Source organism: Hyaena hyaena, unplaced genomic scaffold (genome assembly GCF_003009895.1).
Source record: "Hyaena hyaena isolate Hyena2069 unplaced genomic scaffold, ASM300989v1 scaffold_24, whole genome shotgun sequence".
In the NCBI taxonomy this organism is placed as follows: domain Eukaryota; kingdom Metazoa; phylum Chordata; class Mammalia; order Carnivora; family Hyaenidae; genus Hyaena; species Hyaena hyaena.
The window spans coordinates 1,532,701-1,557,193 of NW_024080656.1; the positions used below are offsets into that span (position 1 = coordinate 1,532,701).

Below are 24,493 nucleotides of genomic sequence, written 5' to 3' on the forward strand. Positions count from 1 at the left end.
TACTAGAATAAAGGCTCCTCTGCCTGCCTGAGGTTGTCAGATGATGAGCTGCAGCCCAAATAAGTTTCCTGAAACAAGGATTCAAAAGTATGTGTCACATTTTCCCTATTCTCCCAATGGTAGGGATAATATAAAGTTGAGAGTAGAAAATAACTTTCCATCTATTTATTAAACCAGATTGTCATATTCAGGGACTAGCTGGGCAGTAAATCACATTAGACTTAAATTGAGTCTTTGTACTCTTTGAAAAGAGTTGTAATGTTTTTTTTTTAATGTTTTTTTATTTATTTCTAGCAGAGAGGGAGAGAGACAGCGTGAGCAGGGGAGGGTCAGAGAGAGAGGGAGTCACAGACTCTGAAACAGGCTCCAGGCTCTGAGCTGGCAGTCAGCACAGAGCCCGACGCGGGGCTTGAACCCACGAACCGCAAGATCATGACCTAAGCGAAAGTCGGACACTTAACCGACTAAGCCACCCAGGCGCCCCGAGTTGTAATCTTTTTATACTGATGAAGAATTTCCATTACGTAGAAATTAATTCTGTAACTCTAACTACAGACACTCGAGTTTTACCCAGTTAGAATTTGCTTTCCATATTGATGGCATCTTGCTGTTTTGGTTTCTCTTTATTGATGGCTATAGCTTCTGGTGTAGCTTTCCCATTTTCAGCTGGATTTGTGTTTGCACTGGAACGGTGTGAAGGCTTTGTTGCATTATTCATATGTGCATTACAAATACACAGTGGCCCCGAGAGAGTGCCTGGTGGTGGTGGTGGTGATACTATCTTTGAGTTAGTTGTATGTAGCTAGTTCCCCTTACCCGCTGGGCGTCCATTAGTCCAAGAGTCGTTAACCTGGGATCTGGGCAGGGGACTGTCCATGAACTGGGGGAAAAAATTACATCTTTATTTTTTACTGACTTCTAACTAAAATTTAACATTTCCTTCAATTATTAACGCAGTCATCAAATCCAGTAGTGGTAGCTCCTGTGATGGTAACATCAGCAAAATCAGTTGTTTTCATATGGCCTCACGGCGGCTACATGGACACTCATCATTACTTTGAATTAACTTTATTTTGAGAAGGGTCCAGAGGCTTCACTGTGCTGTCAGAGGCGTCCGGGACACAAGTTTGGGAACCTCTCCTTTGGTCCCTGGGATGCATTTGAGAGAAGAGCAGCCACTGTTGGCTCCGGGAGGTTCGGTGGGAATGTGGGATGGGGACGGAAAGCTGAGAGACTGGCTCTCACCCGAGACGCCTGCCAATCCCATTACAGGCTTGCCTGTTGCTCTACCCCACAGTGCACAGTTCGACCCAGCCTCAGCAGCCCTGTGCTTCGCATGCTCACCGCAGCAATGGAGAGGTTAATCTTCATTCTCTGTGGTCTTTGAAAAAAAAAATGCTCTAAATGATTCCCATCTAAAAATGGTAAAAATAAAAATAGCTTAGCGTTTAAAGCGGTCAGCCTTCAGCTGTCTAGAAAAATCTTGTGAGCCAAAAGGACTTAGTCCCACTGTTTCCGTTTTACTATTTTTACAGCATTTGTTCCTTCTGCAAATACTTGTTGTATGCATGCACTCTTACATTGTGTAAGAGGTATTACAGATTTATCATGGTTCTCTTCGAAGATCTACTTGAGCTAGTTCTCATCACTTAAAAACCTCAAAGTCTCTAAATTTTCATTTTCAATTGCCATCATACATTGAGCATTTATTTTGTACTTGGCTGTGTGCCAGACACTGTCCCAGGCACTGTGGGCCGCATCAGTGAGCAAAATAGACAGTAATTCACTCTTGGAGCAGACATCCAGCATTTGGGTGTCTTCTGCCCTGAAGTTTGAAGGCCTGTCCTGAGTGCCAGAGAAACAGCTTGCCACCTGCAGACGTGTGTGTATTGTAGGTAATGGTTTCCATGCTGTTCCGGGTTGTTGTGATACCTCAGGTCTGGCCCAAGGAGGGCAAGGGAGTGTTCTCCTTCAGCTCTATTTGAATCAGGGCATTCCTGCTTTTCTATATTTGGGATTGCTGGAAGGTTGGAGGTGGGGTGAAGCAGGGGAGAGTTCTGTTGCCCACCGGCTGTTTGAAGAGATGGTCAAGTTTTTAATGTGATTGGCATTACCTGTTGCTGGCTGGCATAGAAGAAATGTTTGTCAGTTCTGTGCTGAAAGGCACTTGGCATAATAGCAAGCCCATTGCCTTTAGGTACTGTTACTTTAGTTAAAATTTTTTTGTTTAATTGGCTAAATACACCCATTTACTATGCATGTGGTTTTGTGGGTAGGGGATTTGGGAGGGCTTGGCTGGGCTCTTTGTCCGCCTGGCTTCCTGCTGGGGCAGCGAGGCACCTTCATGTCCAAGGTGGGGTCTTTGCTCAGGTGTCTGGTGTCTCAATGGTCCTGGGCTTCTCTCTCTTTTTTTTTTTTTTTTAAATGTTTTTATTTATTTCTAGGAGAGAGAGAGACAGCGTGACCAGGGGAGGATCAGAGAGAGAGGGAGTCACAGACTCTGAAACAGGCTCCAGGCTCTGAGCTGGCAGTCAGCACAGAGCCCGACGCGGGGCTCGAACCCACGAACCGCGAGATCATGACCTAAGCGAAAGTCGGACGCTTAACCGACTAAGCCATCCAGGCGCTTCTCTTGTTGTCCAGCTGAGGCTGCAAACCCCACGGCCGCTTCATGGGTCTCGGGCTTTATATATATATATATAAAAGCACTTTTCTAGGGAGTTGACCTTGTCTTTGTAAACATGAAGTCGACAGCTAGCAATTACTGGGAGTGAAGATGTGCTAGGCTTTTTACTAACAACTGTTAACATTCATTGTTTAATTTTATCTTCAAAACAACTTCCAATTAGCTGGTAGTATCTCATTCTGATAGAAGAGGATACTGAGGGTCTAAGAAGTAGATGACCCTCCCAGACGTGCACCTGAAGCTGCTGAGGTTGAAGCCTATTCCCGCATCCCACTTACAGAATTACCCTTAGGATCTGGCAGTGTAGCAGGTTTGTGGCTGCAGCCGGGGCAGGAGTTAGGGCTGACCTACAGCTGACCTGCAGCAATGAGAGTTTATCTGTGGTCTTAGAGGTTATTGTGTTTCACTTTCTGCTCCTAGAGAGCCCTTTCCCTCCAGTGGACTGCCGGTCTCTGGGCTAGTGAGCAATACTGGGTTCCTTCTCATGGTTCCCAACTCCCCTGCGCCCCCACTCACCTCCCGCCCACTACATGCACACAAACACCAGAATGACGTATTATTTGCAGAGTTCATGACAGCTGACACAGGGTTCATTGGCATTGCATCCTGAGTAGGTTTAGGTTTGTGAGTGTGTGTGTTCCTGTGTGTACAGCGTTTGCAGTGAGTGGAATTGATACCGTGTGTGTCAGAAAGGAATGAGATGCTTCTCTAAGGGCTGGCACGTCAGTGCCGGGCGCCTACGATGATAGACATTCGTGGCCAAACACTGATCCTGTGCTCATGCCTTTTTTTTTTTTTTTTTTTTTTTTTTGGTAAAGGAAATTAGCATTCAGCATACTCGGAAACTACCTCCTGTCAGAAAAACCAAGCTGTTAACTGTGAATATTTTTAGGCTTGGTATTATATGGGCAACTTTAAGTGTTTCTGTATTTTGCTTTTACATGGATGTGTATTAACCTTTCTGGAAATGAAAGATGACTGAAGAATACCTCGTGCTGCTGCATTTCAAAAGGAGGCTGTGTTACTAAGCAGTGGTTTTTCATGGTTCTTGAGGTTGGCCTTTTACACCACAGCCTGGCCAGGTCGGTGATGGGGCCCAGCCCTGCCCTCCGCCCTTGGGGCAAGGTGTGCCAGTTCTCTGTTCCTCCTTCCCAGTAGGAGCCTACCTGCCACATCGGACCTCCCAGTTCAGCCTGGAGACCCCGCGCCCAGGGACTGGGGGAGCAGAGTGTACGTACGTGAGAGGAAGGCATCCCACAGGGTGAAACCTAAGCTTTATTTTCCTCTCGAAACAAGGGGACAGAGGGGAAGAATTCAAGAGCAGAGCCTACAGCTTCCAGAAGTTGCGTCAGTTCTGATCGACGGATTCCGCTCAGTGTTTTAAGTACACAAAGATTGTCAGGGGCTGTCATGAGCCTCAGCTATTGCCTGTGATGCGGAGAAGTTTCTGATTTGATTAAAAAGACTAGACCATGTGGCTTAGGGATGGGGTGTGTTTATGTCCCACCCGTGTGGTGCTGTTTCCTGCCTGGCACTGCGGTTCTGAACACAAGTACAGCCTCCTTGGGGTTGACTCTGTTTCCTGACTGTGGCTCTGAACCCTACATTTGGGACAGGGGCTCTCTCTTATCCCTTTGGTTCCTTTCGGGGAGGAAAGCCTTTTACCTAAGTCCTACCCTTGGGGAGCTGGTAGAAGCTAGAAAATTCCTTTGCTGTGTTTTCCGTTGAGGTGGATTCTGCTCGCAGGTAAGCAGAGAGGAGGGAAGTGAAGCTTGGACCCAGGGCAGGGCCGCGTGAGACCCCAGCAGCCACAGTCCAGCTGCACAGGGGGGCCCTGCTGCAAGGGAAGAAGATTACCTCCGGAGCGGAGTGGAATCGTCGGTGAGTGGCTCAGCTAGACCTCCATGTAAGGCCGTGTGTGCGTACCTTGTAAATTATTCCTCATTTTGGTCTTGTTTCTCGGTTCTTTTGCGTATTATGTATGATTACAGTCCTTTCTCACTCAGCATGGCAGGGCGCAGAGAGGCATGGGAGTAACATGTGAAGAAGTCGTTTGCACGTGAAATCTACTTTGGCTCTTCCTGAATGTTTTTTGATGTGATCTAAAATTTTATATATTCCCTTTTTTTATAGAGAAAAAAATGAGTCAGTCAGACTCCCTGAAGGTCTTTGGTGGCTGGTTTTATTCTAAGGGCAGGATTTTGGTAAATATTTAAATCTTCCTATCTGCTCTTGATAATTTATTTGAAGTGCACTCCATACCGAGATTTGCATTTCTCCATCTTCCTGCCCTCCTTAGCACTTCTACTTCTGTAGTGTTTGCTCATTTGTGTATTTCTTTATCCCCTCTGTCTAGATTGTAGGTTCCCTGAAGGACAGGATCTATGCGATTCATCCCTGTTCTCACCGTAGAATTTGGCATAGTTTTTTATGTGGTGGGAGTGTGAACAGGACTCTTAGTTGCAGGTGACAGACACCCAAGTGTAAAATGGCATAATCAAAAATTTATTGTCACAAGAATCCCAGTTGATTGGCTTCAGGAGTGGCTGGATCCAGGTCCTCAAACGTCAGAAGCCTCATTCTTCCATCTTCTGCCTCCTTGTCTCTGTTTCACCTCCTCTGGAACTGTCTGGCGTGGCTCTACTTGTGATGCACCAGCGATTCCAAGCTTAGTCCTCAGAATTCTAAGTCCAAAAGCAGGATTCCTCAACCTGGGCAATACTGCACCTGGAGCAAGATCATTCTTTGTTGCAAGGAGCTCTCCTGTGCATCCCTGGCCTCTGCCAACTGGCTGCCAGTCACGGCTCTTACCCTCCAGTGGTGACAAACCAGAATGTCTCCTGGGGGGCTGGTGGTGGGCACAATTGCCCCTGGTTGGAGCCACAGCAAGTTTTTTTCCCTACCCATTCTTTAAAATGTGTTGCCCTCATCCTGGCCTGGCTTGTGTTATGTGACCAGCCCCGAACTAATTATATGTGTGTGTGTGTGGCGGGGGGGGGGGGGGGGGTATATATATATGTAATTTTACATGTGTGATTAACAATGATTGTTTATATATACATGATGGACATTATACACACATAAATTATTTTATTTTTTTAAANGGGGGGGGGGGGGGGGGGGGGGGGGGGGGGGGGGGGGGGGGGGTGGTGATAGAATATGCTGGTTGGTTTAGTCTGGGGCTGCCAGTCCACTCCTGAGGTGGGCTGGGACCTGACCATGGGAGTGAGAGTGGGTCAAGGTGCTACTTATTACTCGGGGAGAGGGCACTAGATTCCGTGTAGACTAAAACAAGCTCCCAGAGCAAACAACCACAGCAGCAACAACAGCACACGGGCCACCGCAGGAGCCAGGAGTCTTTGAATTGAGAATGAAGTCTGGGTGTGGTGGCAAGACGTTGTGTCTTGGCGTCAGGCACATGCTGGCCTGACCCTTCAGCTCATTTCATTAGCGGGTTACTTGGGACTAGTATTTCTGTACCCTTTTCTCAATCAAATTCTGTCATGCTTGTGAAAATACTATTTTTTCATATAATTTTCATTGATGTTATATGAACAGAATCATACATAAATCATGTACTCAGGGCCTTCAAAGTCTGAGTAGTCTTGTACAGTCAGCACCCGGATGAAGAAGAACAGTCTAGAAGCCCACGGGCGCACTCCCAGTCACTCCTCCAGAGGTCATCGCTGCCCTGTCTTCTGTCTTCATAGTTTAGTTTTGCCTGTGTTTGAAATTTTGCACAAGTGAAATTCTGCCCGATGATTCTGTTATACCTGTCGTTTTCACTCAACAGGAGGATTATGAGTGTTTACCCGTGTTGTTGCACATAGAATAGCTTGTTTATTCTCCTTCTGCATGTTTGTGATTTTATGAATACAGCATATTTGTCACTGCTGTAGCTGGGCAGTGTTTTGTCCTAGTTTTGAACTGTCAGTAATGCTGTGACCATCCTCGCATGCGCTGTGACTGTCCTCGCACGCTGTGACCTCGCCTGCGTCTGTTGCTGAGCCAGGATGCATCTCTGTTTGGGGTGGGGTGCAGGCTCCTGCACTAGGGCTTTAACTGCTTTTACCTGCTCTGTGATTGTCAAGGACTTCGGTTTTGAGGTGTAAATGGGAACAGGTAGAAGGACTCTTGGGTCTGTTGCCTGATAGAAGGTCCATATCTCCTGTAACTGCTTCACCAAAGATTGATTTGGACATGAAATGACAGTACATGGGCACTTGTTAGCCTGAAAGTGAGTTTTGATGAGTTCAATATATTTGGTCTTGGATGATTTTAGGAAGAATGGATGATTTTAGAATCCTTAGTGGTGTCCAGAGCTCTAGATGATTTTGCTGTTTTGTTTATGAGTATACACTAAATGACCAAAGATTCCTTTATTCATGATCTGTCGGTGGCAGGATTTCCAAAGGGCATCATTTATAAAAACTGATTGTGGCGTTCGTCCCGGAGAAGGAACCGGCGCTTTGTTTAATGTTTTCTCTCAGTATATTTATTTACACGTTTATAGTTCCCTGCCTTGTAGAAAAGGGATCTTAGTGTCCCTCTTCAAAGATTATGTGACGTACATACCAATATTGGGTAATTGCTGTGATTAACTGCTAGCTCATTATGTTTATGAGTGTTTCTTAATCTTTGAGAGATTAATGTAGTAAACTTGAATCAGAATTATAGAGTAGCTTTCCTTATAGGCACATACGCATTTAATGAGCTGAGACGTTGGAGACGTGGTGAATTTATTTGCAAATCAAATTTGCCCTTAAATGGTATAAACTGCTTGTCAAAAATCTGTGGCAATTTGGTTTTTGTTGTTTGTTTGTTTTCACTCCTTTGTTCATGTCTGTTCCACGCATGGTGCGGGGCTGTGCAGTTGAGCTGCTTCAGTGCTGCTGAAGCACACAGCTTGCCCAGGACCTTAATAGTCAATAGGTTTGGGGTATGATGGTGTGGGGGACATGGTGAGGAGCGAGCATTCCTTACCTTGGGACATGAGGAGGGACGGCGACAGATACATCAGGGATTCTGCCCGTCAGAACTGCCCAGCGCTTCTGAACACTGCAGGTGCCCGGGCCCCACCTCCAGGCAGGCTGCTCCAACCAGGCTGGGGTGCGGCCAGACATTAGTTTTTCTTTAAATCCTGAGTTGAGAACCAATGCATCGAATGAAGAGGACTAGATTTTGAGGCCTTCTGTTCCCAGGTTGATCATTACCAAAATGATCTTTCAGTATTGATGCCAGCCAATCAAGACTTTTAAACATCATTTTAGAAAATTTACAAGATAATTTTACAATCTTACCGCCATCCCTTCTCTTACCCTTCTTGCTTACCTGCCCCACCCTCTTTCCTTAGCCCCTGCAGTCATTAAATCACTTGCATTGGTTTTTGTCTCCTTGTTTTACACATTTGTAGAAACGTTGGTTTAGTGAAAAGGTTGTAGTGAATCTTTCAAATGATTATTTTGGAGTAGGATGCTGGGGTTTGTGTTTGCAGAGACTTCTTTTCATGGGGTTTGAAAGCTAAGCGTTTGTCTAGTTTGCCATTTCAGAACTAGAGAAGCAGAATACTGCTTCTGTTTTACACGGGAGGAAAGATCAAGACCCAAAGGATAGAAGGACAGGATGAATGAGGTGGGTGGCCCTGTGTTAGGGGCCAGTGGCCCTTAGCATTTCTTAGGTGCCAGCTGCTTCCTCAGTCAGCTAATGAGCAAGTCTGATTTCTCTTTCTGGAAGACCTAGCCCATGAGTCTGACCTTTGGGCTAATTGTAAGCATAAAGCAGAAGTTGGGACATTCACCGTGAGGATCTGTGACTGACAGGCAGATAAGAGAGGCCTCTACTCAGGACCAGCCTTCTCTAGGACACATTTGGTCACTTTGCTCATGTTTGTGTTCTAGCATCTGTCACATTGTACTGGAGATGATATGTTTAGAGTGTCTTTTATTTCCTAGATTGTGAGCCTCTCAGGTCAGGAGGAGTCCTGTCTTATTCAGTGTATGAGTGTATTCACATCGCTGTGTTGAATCTAGTCTCAACAGGCCAGTATGTTGGACAATATGAGTGTTCACATGTGTCTTATCTGGATGGTGTCAGACAGGTGTTTTATTCTCTTTAAATAATTTAAGTAATGAGCACGAGTAAGAAGACATTCCCTGAAGTGTTTTGTTTAAAATTCAAGGCATGTAAGACAGACAAAATTCTTGGTTTAATTTAGTTTTCTTCCCCTATTTACCTTTCTGACCAACAAATATTAAAAAACAAAAAAACAAAAAAAACCCACTCACTACCAACAAAACGAAACACAAGTCTGTTCCTTCTGGAAAATAATTATGCAGAATAATTTTCCCTTAGAATTTGTTTTAACTTTTTGCAGCAAGAGGGTATTCATCCAAGAGACAAAGCACAGTGTGGCCTGCCATATTTTTGTAGTTTGTGAAGGATTTTAAATACAGACATGGGCTTCTTCAGATTCATTTCATACTTATTTGTTACTAGTTGGCAGCAAAACACAGGAATAAATGTAACGTAAAATGGTTTCTCATTCCAACTATTGTTTTAGAAGCTCTTTCCTAAGTCCTTTTGCATAAAATTACACTTGCTGTGTGTTTATTATCCCTTAAAAATCCCTAAATCCTTACCAAAACAGTTTACCCAAATGTTTAAGTGAGGACTTTATCTACAGAAGTGAATGTTTCTAATTCTCTTACACTATGGTTTTCTGGTAACTTCTCAAACAATGCTCCCTTAAGCCTTCCACAGAAACCATATACACACCTACCGTGCCTTTGCTAGTATGTGAATTCGGGGGAAAGTTGTTGTGGTTGTGAAATAAGGTGTAGCTTTACTTTAAAAAGGAGCTTTAGTATAGACTCAAAGAGGCCGACAGAAGAGCAGTTTAAGAAATTTATGTCTAAACAGGGCATTTTTCTTCATTATTGGGGATTCATTTTAATTAACATTTTTTGTTGTGATTCCCAGTGTAAAAGGAAATACAGCCTCAAACCCTTACTGGGTTTATCGCAGTGTGATGCTTTTCAGATTCTTGTTTCGGCCGCCGTTGGCTTTGATTTACTCGGTCCGCTGATCTGTGGTCAGAAATGACGTAGACATTGCTGCCGTGGCTGCACTAAAAAAAGTGCCCAGATTGTATTGATGGAAGTAAATTCCACTGGCCTTGGTGTACTTGCCCTAAAAGGGTCAATATATTTGCAGTCGATATTGTAATTTGACACATATGTTCTCATAGCCTGAAGTTTTACCTTGAGACACTCTTCAGTTAAGTTTGTTTATTTTGGCGTTGAGTATTGACATCCCTCCCTTTATTTTTATGTGTCTCTTATAAGCTGCCAACCCCAGCCGCTGCTGCTTCTCAGTGGCTTCCTGTCCCTTGGTTGACATCTCTGATGTCCTTGACTGCTTCCCTTCCTCCTCCTCTGCCTGCGATTACTTCGTTTCTCTACACGGGAGACGTCGGTGTAGCCTACAGTCCCATCTTTGCCTTCTTCCTTTGCTTCCACTTTTTCTGTTCCCAGGGCGTTAGCCGCCTCTCGTACGTGAGCTGTTGACATCCCAGTCTCCATCTCCTGTCTTGGACTCCAGGCCCATTTGCCCAACTGCCGACTAGATGCCTTTACTTTCAAGTCTTCCTGGTCCTACTCAGCATGTACAGAAGCCAAGCTCCTCATGTCCCCTTCAGCCGCCTCCTGTGTTCGCTGTGTATGCAGCCTAAGGCGGTGTCTCCAAGCCACCTACTGACTTTCATGCCCTCAACTCCCACATCCAGAGAGCCGGCAAATCTTGTGTATGCTGTCTTCCGGGATCCTTTACCCAGCCTTGCACTTGAGCCAGTCTATGTTCAGGCTCCCAGCAGGCCCCATCTCAGGACTGCAAATGTTCTAGCTGACCCTCCCAGGGTCCCCACTGCCTGCCTGGGCAGGACTGGCTTGCTTCCATCTCGTACTTCCGGACCCTCACCTCCTAGCCTCCAGTGATACTTAGAAAAGTGTTTGGAAATAAAGTGAGGTAAATGACTCAGTTCCCTCCTGTAACAATTAACAGTGTAGGTGGGTCCAGGACAGTTATAAAGAATGGAAAATTCAAGATTCATCACAAGTGGATGTTACGCCTTCATTTCTCGAGAAGCAGTGCCCCGGGCCTGTTCTGGTAAAGGGAACCACAGATTTACAAACTTACACCCAGGTGGAGTCATTTTTTTTTTTTTTTAAGTCTCCTGTCTTACTTATGGTAATTTTAAAACATTAGATCTGTAACTGTTCACAACGTATTGCTGAAATTATGTTAGGCGGTATTCTGTCAAATATTCTGAGATGGTTCTATTCTGGGCAGGATCACAGTGATTCTTTTTAACCCAGTTCTCTCTTTTAGACCCATATTATAAATCGCCAGAGCAAGGAGAAGGGGCGCTGGTCTTGGGCTAATGCCACCTCGCAAGGGTGGTGATTACTGTGCAGGAGAGAACGGCCGTCGGAAAATCTTCCACAGCCTCAGCCCTGACCAGGGTTGTGATGGCCTCCTCAGCCTCTTCTGACCTTGTGAAGTGAGGGAGCTGTCAGGTGCTCCACTTTGTGTCTTACTTGTGTCTGTGCTGTTTGCTGCCGAGTCACCATAAATTCACAAGCCTTCATACATTTTCTCTTTCCTTTAATTATATAATGAAAAATGCCATCACCTCAGAGGCAGTGGAAGACCCAGCACAGAGAAATGGCAGTTACTTTAACAAGTTCCAGAAGGCTATGTGAGCTTTGACTTTTCTGTTCAGAGAGTACGTTTAATAATGTGACCCCTGATAAGATAATTTCTTACACTTGCTCAGAAAAGAGGCGAGGTTATGTACTTGCAGGAATTGGTTATTTGAAAATTCTTTACAGAAATAACTTTTACCTGAAAAATCTTCTTAAGTTTTTTTTGTTTGTTTGTTTTGAGAATCTGAAGCACTTTTGGCCAAGGGCCTGTAGTGACTCGTTGGCAAAGGCGTGAACTTTAAACGTCACGAAACGTTTAAACGTTCCTAGGCTTACTCCCTCTTCTCTCTGTCCTGACTTTTCCACTAACCGTCTTCAGGTCTCCGTGTGTATGTGACTCGGCAGTAGCAGACTGGCTACAGCGCAAGCACTCAGTGCAAAGGGAGGCTTGACATGTGCTGAGACGTTGGCTTACTTCGTATTGTTTAGCTCTTACGCTTCAGTAATCAGTGTCTAAAATATAGACTATATCTAGATATATCTTAACTCCTTGCATGATAAACTGCCTTGGAAGGGTATATCATAATCTTTACAGCAGAGATCCTGCCTTTAAGATGTGCTTGATATGAAATCACAAAGAAGAACCTTTGGCGCCATTGGGTGTTACAGAATATAAGCATATGTTCTAAATCTATAACCGTCTCCCTATGGTGTATGTGTTGATCTTTGGCCTGAATTGTAACAGGCTTTTTGTTGTTGCTGTTCTTTCCTCTATAACGTTGTTAGAAGACATTGAGCCTATGGGTATTGGGCCTTAAATTGAATTTTCTTAAGTAGAGAAAAGGAAAAAAAAAAAACCTGCTTTGGGGTTTAGGTCATAACAAAAACTAGGTCCTTCCTCAGGAAGATTGAATTCGCGCCCGTCTTGCGTTAGTGATGTGGCCGTACTTCATCTACGTGACCACACAGGTACTTGCTGTGGTTGCACATCTATGTCTGCTGCTGCCTCTCGGGCTCCTGTTGGAAGCTCCTGAGGAGAGGCTGTGGCAGTAGGAATGAGGACAACACACGAGACCCTTTCAGTCATTCTCTTGATCGTGGCTCTGCCCTGAGCCCAAAGGCTTTGGAGTCTGTGGGAAGAGGCCCTGTGTGTTGCCGTGATAATGATCTGGTCTTGGTTGCTCGCTCCTTGGCTAAAACCTTCCAGCTCTGTAGTCAGCACTATTCAGCGGTGAGGAAGTATGGGGCTGGGTAGTACATTGTCAGGTGTCCTTGAAGAGAATAATGATGTTGTGATTTGAAGAAGTATCATCTTCTGAGGTAATTTCAGTCCTCACTTGTCATCGTCATTCCATGCATTTATTGTGGAAGACATGCCAAGGCTGACTGCCGTGAGATATAGGAAAATGTTTTGGTGGAGCCACATTGGAGGCGCACCTCTTTGAGGGGTGACAGCTGCTGCAGAGAGGACTGTGGCTTTGAAGTGGGACTGATGCAGGTTTGCCTCCACGGCTTACCACACCAGGTTGTGCGTCCATGGGTGTGTCACGCAAGCTTGTAGAGTGTCGTGGGCATGTCAGTCCTCTAGCATAGACCCTGGCATGAAGAGGTGCTTCATCGATAATGTTCCACTTCTCCTCTCTGTCAAAGTTGTGCATGTCGTGGGAAGACAGTTCCGGTCCCACGGTCCCCATGGATCTGCTTCAGTGCCATGGAGTATGCAGTGGAGTGTTTGGGGAGAGCATAGCGTTGGTTCCTTGTGTATTCGTGTGTGTGTGTGTGTGTGTGTGTGTGTGTACACGTGTGCACACACCACCGTGGGAATACCACCTACTCCATGTTCCAAGTGACACTGTTCCTTTCCTGGCAGGTGCCTGAGATCATCAGCTCCATCCGACAGGCGGGGAAGATTGCCCGCCAGGAGGAGCTCCAGTGCCCGTCCGAGTTCGATGACACGTTTGCCAAGAAGTTTGAGGTGCTCTTCTGTGGCCGGGTGACAGTGGCTCACAAGAAGGCCCCCCCGGCCCTGATCGACGAGTGCATTGAGAAGTTCAATCACATCAGCTGCAGCCGGAAAGCCGAATCTGACCTGGTCTCCCAGGATTCTGAACCCCCAAATCCTGTGGGAGGGCTGTCCTTCACGGACAAGTTCCGATCCGTGCTCCAGCCGGTGGGGAACGGGGAGCAGGGCGGGAGGCCCATGCGCAAATCCTTCTCCCAGCCTGGCTTGCGCTCTTTGGCCTTTAAGAAGGAATTTCAAGATGGAAGCCTTCGAAGTAGTAGTTTTTTCAGGTCCTTTGAGGAAAACGACATCGAGAACCACCTAATTAGCGGACACAATGTTGTGCAGCCGACAGATATTGAGGAAAATCGAACGATGCTCTTCACGGTAAAATGCCATCAAGCCCCAGGCTCATCCCCGGTGTGAGAGACAGGTTCAATAGAAATCTGCTTTATTGCGCACAGATTCTTAGTAAATTGCTTTTGGATTTCTGTGTGAATCTAATTTTAAAGCAAATCCTTTTCTCAGGATAAAATCCTTTAGTTTTAGATGTTTAAAGTCATTGTTGGAGGGGTGCCTGGGTGGCTCAGTTGGTTGAGCATCTGACTTTGGCTTAGGTCATGATCTTACATTTCATGAGTTCAAGCCCCATGTCCAGCAGTGGCCGGACAGTTCAGAGCCTGCTTCGGATTCTATGTCTCCCTCTCTCTCTGTGCCTGCTCTGCTCAAGCCCTGGCCGCTTGCTCTTTCGCGCACTCTCTCTCTCTCTAAATATTTAAAAGATACGAATAAAATCATCATTGGAAACCTCAAGAGAATCCATCCTTTTTTTTTTTTTTTAAAGTTTATTTGAGAAAGAGAGAGAGCACACACAAGTGGAGAAGGAGGAGAGAGAGAGAGTGGGAGAGAGAGAGAATCCCAAGCAGGCTGTGCACCACCAGCATGGAGCTCAGTGCAGGGCTTGAACTCATGAACCATGAGATCATGACCTGAGCCAAAGTCGAATGCTTAACCAGGCACACCCTAAAGAGAATCCATCTTATATCCTTGTATGTTTTTATCTCTACTCGCTCCCCAATTTGGTTGAAAGGTACCTTTTAAAGAAGGAACAAGTAACACATGTAAGAGACCCCAAAAGGTTTTTTTTAAATGTATATTAATTTCAAGAAAAATATTTCAACAAAATCTTTTAATTGGAAAATACTCCCTCTTTACTGTTTCTATTAATTTATAAAAAATATTTATCCTTTGTTAATCAGAATAATTGGGTTTGGGGAGAACATGATATTTAAAATTTATCTCCAAACTGAAATAATAGTTTAGCTAATTGCTTACTCCCTTGTTTTCTAGAAAAGGTTTGGTAAACTAGTAGCCAGGTGACAGAAAAGGAACGAATAGGGAAGCTGTCCTTGGCACTTGGGATTCCTGGGTTCTGTACTGCCCTGGGCTCTTCTGGATGGGCTTGCCCTCCTTGGGAGTCCCCTGGGTCTGAGCTGATGGGACTTGGGGCTGTCCCAGCAGGGGGCTGGCCTCTGACAGTACAGGGAACTTGTTCTTCCTTAGCCCCCTTCTAGAATGTTGTGACTGATACTCTAGTGAGAGCAAAATTACCATAAGTGTAATGTTTTTGTGCCTAACTCAGGGCAGTGAGATGGCCAACAGGTAAGGAAGCTGCTACTTAGGTTAATGGGATGTTGGATGTAGCAGTTTAAGATGAAGATGATATCAGTGGGTACATAGGGCTATTTCCTTCCTGTTTTCATCGTGGGCCTAGTGTACTGAAAAGAGTGCTATGTTGGCATCAGGCTTATGCATTTTAGTCTGTGATCTGTGTTTAAAAAGATAAAACTCGTGGTGTCATTGTGAAAGCTACTCAGCGCATGCATTTTCAAGTACTTAGTGTGTGACTGCTGTGTATGGGGTCCCTTTCAGAATGCTAGAAGCTGTAGCAGTGAATAGGACACGCATGGTCTGTGCCCACATGGAATTTAGATTCCAGTAAGGGGGACTGACAACCAGTCGTACAAGTAATGGTCTCATTACAGTTGTGATAAATGCCACAAAGGAGAAGTAGAGGATGCTGTGAGAACATCTGAGGATTCCAGGAAGGCTTCTTGGAGGAAGTGATTTTTCACTGAGCAGAGGTTCAGCATAGCCAACTAGATATTCTTCTAGTTGGAGTCTGCTGGGTTCAGAAGCAGCAAGTGAGAAGGCCCTTGAGGCAGGGATGGGCTGCGGCAACACAGTCCTCTGCTATAATGGAGTATATTGTGCTGATTCAAGGCTGTAATGCAGTATTAATATATGCTAATACTGGAATTTATTTATTAAAAAATTTTTTAACTTTTTAATTTATTTCTGAGAGAAAGAGAGAGAGAGACAGTGTGAGCAGGGGAGGGTCAGAGAGAGAGGGAGACACAAAATCAGAAGCAGGCTCCAGGCTCTGAGCTGGCTGTCAGCACAGAGCCTGACACGGGGCTCGAACTCACAAACCATGAGATCATGACCTGAGCCTAAGTTGGACGCTTAACCAACTGAGCCACCCTGGCGCCCCAAACTTTATTTTTTTAAATTTAAGTTTATTTATTTATTTTGAGAGAGAGAGAGAGCGAGCACGTGAGTGAGCCAGGGAGGAGCAGTGGGAGGGAGGGAGAGAGAGAGAGAATCCTAAGCAGGCTCCATGCTGTCAGCCCAGAGCCCAATGTGGGGACTTGAACTCACAAACCATGAGATAATGCATGACCTGAGCCGAAACCAAGAGTCAAATGCTTAACTAGCTGAGCCACCCAGGTGCCCCTAATGCTCTAACTTTGAACACATAGTATGTACTCAACGATGGTAGGTTATTTTAACAAGAATTTTAAAAGACTCTTCAGTAAAAAAAAAAAAAACCCTAAAAAACCCACTTGTCATTAGAAAGTCTTTTGGAAGTTTCAAAAGAGAACCCTTTCTGGAAGATTCACTTTTATGGACACCTCACTTCTTATAAAGGGGAGATGTAGCATCTGAGGTTTTATTGCTAACTTTTGGATATTCACTTCTTTCATCTCAAAAAAGACTGCTTTAGGGGCACCTGGGTGGCTTTCAGTTAAGTGTCCGACTTTAGCTCAGATCATGATCTCCTGGTTCGTGAGTTCGAGCCCCGCTTTAGGCTCTGTGCTGACAACTCAGAGCCTGGAGCCTGTTTCTGATTCTGTGTGTGTGTGTCTCTCTCTCTGCCTCTTCTCTGCTTGCCCTCTCTCTATCTCTCAAAAATAAATAAACATTAAAAAAGAAGAAGACCGCTGTCCTATCCAGGTGAATATACTAATAGCTGTGTGGGGCTGCCTGAAATCCCCAGGGTGAACCAAAGCCCCCAGAGGTCTTCCTTTGCCGCGAACTCACCAGGACTTTAGAGGAACTTGCCCCTCTTCTTCTGTATTTTCATAGGCCACAAAATGAGAAAGTTTGTGTAATAAATTTGAGTTCAGTTTTCATGAAAAACTAGTTTCTTTTTTTTGTCTTTTAAGATTGGCCAGTCTGAAGTTTACCTCATCAGTCCTGACACCAAAAAAATAGCATTGGAGAAAAATTTTAAGGAAATATCCTTTTGCTCTCAGGTAAATGGAGATGGGTTAAAGGTTCATTTGCATTTGCATTTTTAATAAATTCTTTTATTATCTGTCATTCGACAGAAGTGCTAAAAGGTCAAAAGATGTATGCTTTCTGGGTGTACTTGACTTGTGATCTTGCATTTCTTCTCTGGTTTGGTATATTAAGGCAAAATACACAAATAATTTTGAAATTAAGTTTGCTATTAGCAACAATAACCTACTGGAAAAAAATACATGTACTTTTCTTTTTTTAATTATTGGTGGTAATGTTCTGTAGTCACAATTCCAGATGTGTGTGTGTGTGTGCATGCATGTTTTACATATATATTCATATATACGTGTAAATGTTTTTAAATAGATTCTCAATTTCTACTTTATAAAAATTCTTAACTTCTTTTAGGTGCCAGTCATTATTTCTTTAAAATAGTGATTAAGGATATTTTCCTCAGAATACAGTGCCTGCTTGATTCTTTCTTTTAAAAAAATTTGTTTTGATATTTATTTTGGGGGGAGAGAGAGAGAGAGAGAGAGAGTATGAGCAGGGGAGAGGCAGAGAGAGAGACACACGCACAGAATGTGAAGCAAGCTCCAGGCTCCGAGCTGTCAACACAGAGCCTGATGCGGTGCTCGAAATCGGGAACTGCTAGATTATGACCCAAGCACAAGTTGGACACAACCGACTGAGCCTCCCAGGCGCCCCTGATTCTTTCTTAATAGTTTCCTGAGCCGTGTTTCATAGGGAGATTTTGGAGAATCAGTTGTAATAGGCTATGTCAATTGAACTCAGTGTCTTCCTAACAAATATGAAATCATTTAAAGTTATTGTTTAGCTATTTTTTTTAAAACTCTTGCTTCTCATTTCCTCACTTCCATTTTCTCATAATTAGATGTAATGAAAATCTCATTGCTGGTTTATACCATGACTCACGTAAAAAAATTTCTCTCTTGAACCCTTTTCCCAAAATGTGAATATAATCAATGTTCCTTCTATAGTTGGATAGGGAACCATTTGCAAAATAAATTTTTCCAAATCCTCTTCCCCAGAACCAATACCTGGCATGTGCTTGCCTTGCTGTTGGAGAACATTGAGATATGTCAGTGATTGCCCATTTATTGGAAAATGTTCAACCTGAGATTATCCACAGAATTTAATCTCAATTTGCTATTTCTATTGAAATACTAATGTTTAAGGTTTGCTTTTTCGTACTGCAGTTTTATTATTTCCTAAAGGCTGCAGCTCACAAGTTTACACGATGACCCAAATTTCAAGTTATTATTCTTAGCACTTGTATCTTGGCATCCTGGTCCTTTCTGGAGATACTCATGTATTAATATTTATGTTCTAGGTCTTCTCTGTATCAAGGTGCCTCTTAGGTGATACTTTCAAACCAAGTTTACATATTTATTCACAAGAGCTTTTGGAAAATGATAGCGTACCAGTTTGGCCTTAATATTGTACATTTAAAAGTCTCTGCTTTCTGTGTATACGCTTTGTGACTCATTCTGTATACCAGTGAAGTTCTTACCTGTTCTTTTAGGAGTACAGATGTGTTTAATATATATATTTTTTAACCTTTGTAACTGTGTGTGCATGTGAGTGTGTGCATGTGTGTGGGTAGTTGTGTTTCTTCATTAATCTCTTACCTACTTTGGATTTTTGAAGTCGATTTTTATTCTTTGATACCTAAAAAAGTTCTCATCTTTCTGAGTCTACTTTTCTCCACTTCTTTTAGTACTAAAATGAACATTAAAAACTCTGGCTTTCAGTTCTTCTTGTTTTATGTGGGTAATCAGAATAACATTATAGTAGAATGATGTTAATCTTCATATTTAAGACATGTTTTTAGATATTTAAATTCTCTCTAAAATATCTCAGAAGATTGTCTGGAACCACAAAAGACCCCAAATAGCCAAGGCCATCTTGAGAACAGCAAAGCTGGACATCTCACAATTCCAGATTTTAAGACAGACTACAGAGTTGTAGTATTCAAAATAGTACAGTCCTGGCACAAAAATGGACCCATAGATCAGCGGAACAGAATAGAAAACCGAGAAAGAAACACATAATCATATGGTCAATTTGTGACAAAGGAGGCAAGAGTTTACAGTGGGGAAAAGACTGTCACTTCTGCAGTGGCCCAGGGAGAACTGGACAGCTACATGTAAGAGAAGGACATTGGACCACTCGCTCATACCAGACACAAAAATAAACTCAAAATGGATTAAAGGCCTAAACGTGAGGCATGAAACCATGAAACTCCTAGAAGAAAACATAAGCAGGAATTTCTTTGACATTGGCTATTGCAGAATTTTCTAAATATCTCCTCAGGCAAGAGAAACAAAAGCAAAAATAAATTATTGGGATTAAGCCAAAATAAAAAGCTTTTGCATAGAGAAGGAAGCCAACGACAAAATGAAAAAAGCAGCTTACTGAATGGGAGAAGATATTTGCAATTGATAATATCCCATGAGGGGTTAATCTCCAAAGTAGATAAAGTACTTACATGACTCAACATCAGAAAAACAAATAATCTAATTGAAAAATGGGCAGAGAAGCTGAATAGACATTTTTTCCAAAGATACACAGATAGCCAACAGGCACATGAAAACATGCACAATCATTAGGAAAATGCAAATGAAAACCACAATGAGCTATCCCCTTATACTTGTTAGAATGGCTAAAATAAAGACAAGAAACAAGTATTGACAAGGATGTGGAGAAAAAGGAACCCTCATGCACTGCTAGTGGGAATGTAAACTGGTGCAGCTGCTGTGGAAAACAGTATGGAGTTCCTCAAAACATTAAAAATAGACCTGCCATAGGATCCAGTAATGTCACTACTGGGTATTTATCCAAAGAAACAAAAACACTAATTCAAAAAGATCGGCGTATTCCTATTTTTATTACAGCCTTATTTATATTGTAGTTAAGACATGGAAGCAACCCAAGTGTCCATAAATAAGTGGACAAAGAAGGTGTGGTATACACACACACACACACACACAAACACACGAACATTACTCGACAAATAAAAAAAGATGGAGATCTTGCCATTTGTGACAATATGGATGGACCTAGATGGTATTATGCTAAGGGAAATCAGTCCAGGAAAAACAAATATCACATGACTTGGCTTATTATGTGGAATCTAAAAAACAAATGAGTAAACAAAAAGACCTATACCTAAATATGCAGAGAACAAACTGATGATTGCCAGAGGGGAGAGGAGTTGGGGATCCAGGCTTTCCGTTACGGGATGCATAAGTCACAGGGATGAAAGGTACAGCCTGGGGAGTATAGGCAGGGGTATCCTAACCGAACTGGATGGGGACAGATGGTGGCCACACTGGTGGTGAGCACAGCATAACATACAGACTTGTCCAGTCGCTACATCGCACACCTGATAGTAGTGTAACATTTGGTATCAACTGTGCTTCAGGAAACCTGAGAAACTAACTTCGTAGAGCTCTAGAAGACTGTGCTCTGTCAGCCTTAAGTCACCCTCTGACAGTTGTGCCCTCGTGTGGATGTGGCTCAATGTTCCTTCCTCTCTCCCCTGCCTTCACCAGGGTATCAGACATGTGGACCACTTTGGGTTTATCTGCCGAGAGGCTTCCGGGGGCGGAGGCTTTCATTTCGTCTGTTACGTGTTTCAGTGCACAAATGAGGCTCTGGTAAGTGAGACTGTGAGCTCGCTCCTGGAAACCTTATTCATGTGGAATTTCAACCTCTCCAAGTTTTTCTTCCCTTAGCAAACCATACAGCTTCATCAGGGTGTCAGTATTTAATTGTTCATCATGACTATTCAATAACCAGCTGGTGTACATGCAAGATGTATTTGGGTATGTGTCTGCAGCTTGCATTGTTCTTGGGGAACCTGCTCACTTAGCCCTCGGGCCAGTGTTAATGTCATTTTGGATTTTTGGTCCAGAGGTGTTGGCTTTTTTGTCAGTATTGAATTTATGGTTTTAGTTTTTACCTTATCTCTTTTAAGAGTTTTGAACATCTAGGTAGTGCTTTTAAGGCTATAATCCTAGCTGATACTACAATAATGATTATTGTTTGTCACTGATTCATGGTCCCCCCCAAATCTTCAAATACTAAGTCTTTGCTCAGAGTCCTAAAATCTCAGCCCCACTCATTTTTTTTTTTAAGTGTATTTACTTATTTTGAGAATGGGTACACACAAGCGGGGGAGGAGCAAAGAAAGCGAGAATCCCAAGCAGTCTCTGTGCTCTCAGCACAGAGCCTGATGTGGGGCTTCAAATCCCAAACCGTGAGATCATGCCCTGAGCCAAGTCAGAGGCTTGACCAGCTGAGCCACCCAGGCACCCCTCAGCCCCACTCATCTCTTTGTTGTTTGTTTACTTTTGAGAGACAGTGGGGGCGAGGGAGGGAAGAGGGAGAGGGAGACAGAATCCAAAGCAGACTTTAGGCTCTGAGCTGTCAGCACAGAGCCTGATGCGGGGCTTGAACCCACAAACCATGAGATCATGATCTGAGCCGAAGTGGGACGCTTAACCGACTGAGCCACCCAGGCGCCCCTTCTCCACTCCTCTTAAACGGGCTTTTTGCTGGTTACCATCTATCTGTTTTCTCTCTGATCAGGTTGATGAGATTATGATGACCCTGAAGCAGGCTTTCACCGTGGCTGCCGTGCAGCAGACGGCGAAAACCGCGGCCCAGCTGTGTGAGGGCTGCCCCCTTCAGGGCCTGCACAAGCTGTGTGAGCGGATTGAGGGTGAGTAGGGGCCCAGTCAGGGCTTAACATTGCAGGGGTTGGGGGACAGTGTAAAGGTCCCAGGAGAATCCTAGGTGATCTGCCTTCCTTGAAAGGTTTTGCCTGACAGAGGCACATGTTAGTTCTAGGGATTCCAGGTGACCTGTCAGGATGCCAAGGGTGTCTTCCATATTGAGCTAGGTGCTCAGGATTTGAAGAGAAACATCCAGGCCCCCCACCCCCGTCTATGTCGCCCCTCTAAGGGGCGCTGAGTAGAGGGACGGAAGCTGCAGTCTGGCTGCTGGCATTTATCAGCGTCGTGCGTGGCCAGCCCTGTTGGCTGCTGTGAAGAGATCTAGTTAAGATCCGAGCTGAAGAATCTCCACTAAGTGTTTCAGTTACGAGGTCACCGGTAACCTCCACCAGAACAGTGTTCATGGAGTGAAGGGGGCAGAAGGGTTGCAGTGAGCCAGTGGGAAAGAGTAAAAGGGACTGAGGATGGACTGTAGTTTCTAGAAGTTTGGTGTAGGGGGAAACTGTGGTAAACGTGACCATTTGCAGCTGATATGTATCGAGCGTTTAAGGTGAGCCGGGCCCTGTGCTAGGTGCTCTAACAGGTACTGTTACCAATTTGATCTTCACCACGTTGTGGGAGGAAAGGGGATTGGTCATGTGCACACTGTAGAGACAAGTAAATCAAGAATTAGTGAATTGCGGGGTACACTAGTGTGTGAGTCCAGGAGTCCGTCTGCACGGGAAGCCCTCCCTGTTATCTGGCCCCACAGCAGCCCCTCAGGAGAAGGCCGTGCTGTGGGGAGAGCCAGCTCACCTAGCTTTGTGCAGGTGGGGAGGTCTGAGCACATCCAGAGCCACAGGGGCCGGGTGGGTCAGAATGAAACGGATGAGACTTCTCCTGAATGAGAGTGAGAACCTTCCTCAGGTGGGAAGAGAGATGCTCCATTTCTGGGCCTGTGGTGGTGGTGGTGGGGGTGGGGGGGCGGTGAGGGGAGGCGGTAAGGGGGAGGTGGCGAGAGGCAGAGAACCAAAGTAAACCAGTGATGACGATCCTCTGAGAGAACCTGCCATTGAAGCGGTTCATTTCCTCTCTTTCCTTGGTTTTGCATATTTTTCCCATTTATAGGAGGATATCTAAAACTGTGTGTTTTTCTGAGGGAAGTCACAGGATTTAAACGGTCCATGTTGTTGTAAGCATCAAAACAGATTTGATAATTTCCTGTGTCTCTAGAATACTTTTTTTTTTAATTTTTATTTTTAGAGAGAGAGCATGAGCAAGGGAAGAGGGGCAGAGAGAGAGAGAGACAGAGAGAAAGAATCCCAAGCAGACTCCACACTCAGCATGGAGCCTGGTGTGAGACTTGATCCCACAACACTGGGATTGTGACCTGAGCCGAAATCAAGCATCTGATGCTCAACTGACTGCACTATCCCGCCCCCCCAGAATACTCCTAATAAGCTCTATGTGTGTAGAGAAGAACACAATTGCTATTTAGATTTCATCTTCCTCTTTGCATAATTGTGGTAAAAGTACACATAATAAAAAATCGACCATTTTAACCTTTCTAAAGTGTACAGTTCAGTAGCATTGAGTAATTAACGTCGTTGTGGTCATTGTCGCCTTCTCTTTCTGGAGCTTTTTAATCTTTCCAAATGGAGACCTAACTAAACTGTAATCTCCCCACCCCTTGACCCAGTCCCTGCCACCCACACTCTACTTCTGTCCCTGTGAATGTGATGGCTCTAGATACGTCCTCTAAGCGAACTTATGTCTCCTAGGCTCATTCAAGTTGTCACATGGGTCAGAATTTCGTATCATTTTAAGACTGACTAGTATTCTGTTTTGTATTTATACCACATTTATTCATCCGTCCATAGACATTTGACTTGTTTTCACCTTTTGGCTGCTGTGAATGATGTTGCCATCGTGTTGGTGTTCAAATATCTGTTCGCGTTCCTGCTTTCAGTTCTTTTGGGAAAATACCCACAAATGGGATTGCTGGATCATACGGGAAATTATATATTTAGTTTTTTGAGGAGCCACCATCATATTTTGCACAGTGGCCACACCACTGTGCACCCCCGTTAGCGGTGTACACACCTTCCAGTTTCTGCACGTCCTTGCCCACGCGGGTTCCTTTCTCTCTTCTTTACGACAACCATCCTAAGGGGTGTGAAGTGGTATCTGATTTCCCTTTTTTTTTTTTTTTAAATATTTTTATTTATTTCTAGGGGAGAGAGAGAGAGACAGCATGAGCAGGAGAGGGTCAGAGAGAGAGGGAGACCCAGACTCCAAAACAGGCTCCCGGCTCTGAGCTGGCAGTCAGCACAGAGCCCGACGCGGGGCCCGAACCCACGAACCGCGAGATCATGACCCAAGCGAAAGTCGGACGCCCAACCGACTAAGCCACCCAGGCGCCCCTCTGATTTCCCTTTTTAAATGAGATGAGTTGACAGTTATCATCTTAAGTTTCAAAGATTCGCTTGCGGGCATTATAGTGCTCTTTAACATGACTCAAAGTGATTCGTATTTTCAACTGTGCTTTCCTAGTTGCTACGATTCGCTGACATTATGCAAAATAGAGCTGGAAATGAGAAGAGTTGTGCTTCACCTAGAGAGCTCATCTGAAAGGGTCCCTAACCCTTCCCTTAGCGGTTGTCAAGATAAGGTAAACGCTGACAGAAATGTCCCTTTAGAGCGTAGTAAGAGGCCAGCAGTGACGTTGGCCCTGAAGATAACGCAGAGCAAGATCTGCAGGAGCTGGAAGGATTCC

The 24,493-nt window shown here is 44.4% G+C and overlaps 1 protein-coding gene across 4 annotated transcripts in view; it reads left to right on the top strand.

The window, feature by feature from the left end:
• Positions 1-24,493, top strand: part of TBC1D1 (TBC1 domain family member 1) — a 218,011-nt gene that overhangs the window by 85,124 nt on the left and 108,394 nt on the right. For all 4 annotated transcript variants that reach the window (XM_039227041.1, XM_039227040.1, XM_039227042.1 and 1 more), the window contains exons 2-5: positions 13,259-13,777; positions 16,900-16,989; positions 20,554-20,658; positions 21,593-21,725. In XM_039227041.1, the coding sequence (XP_039082972.1) occupies positions 13,259-13,777; positions 16,900-16,989; positions 20,554-20,658; positions 21,593-21,725 (847 nt within the window). The remainder of the gene's footprint in view (positions 1-13,258; positions 13,778-16,899; positions 16,990-20,553; positions 20,659-21,592; positions 21,726-24,493) is intronic.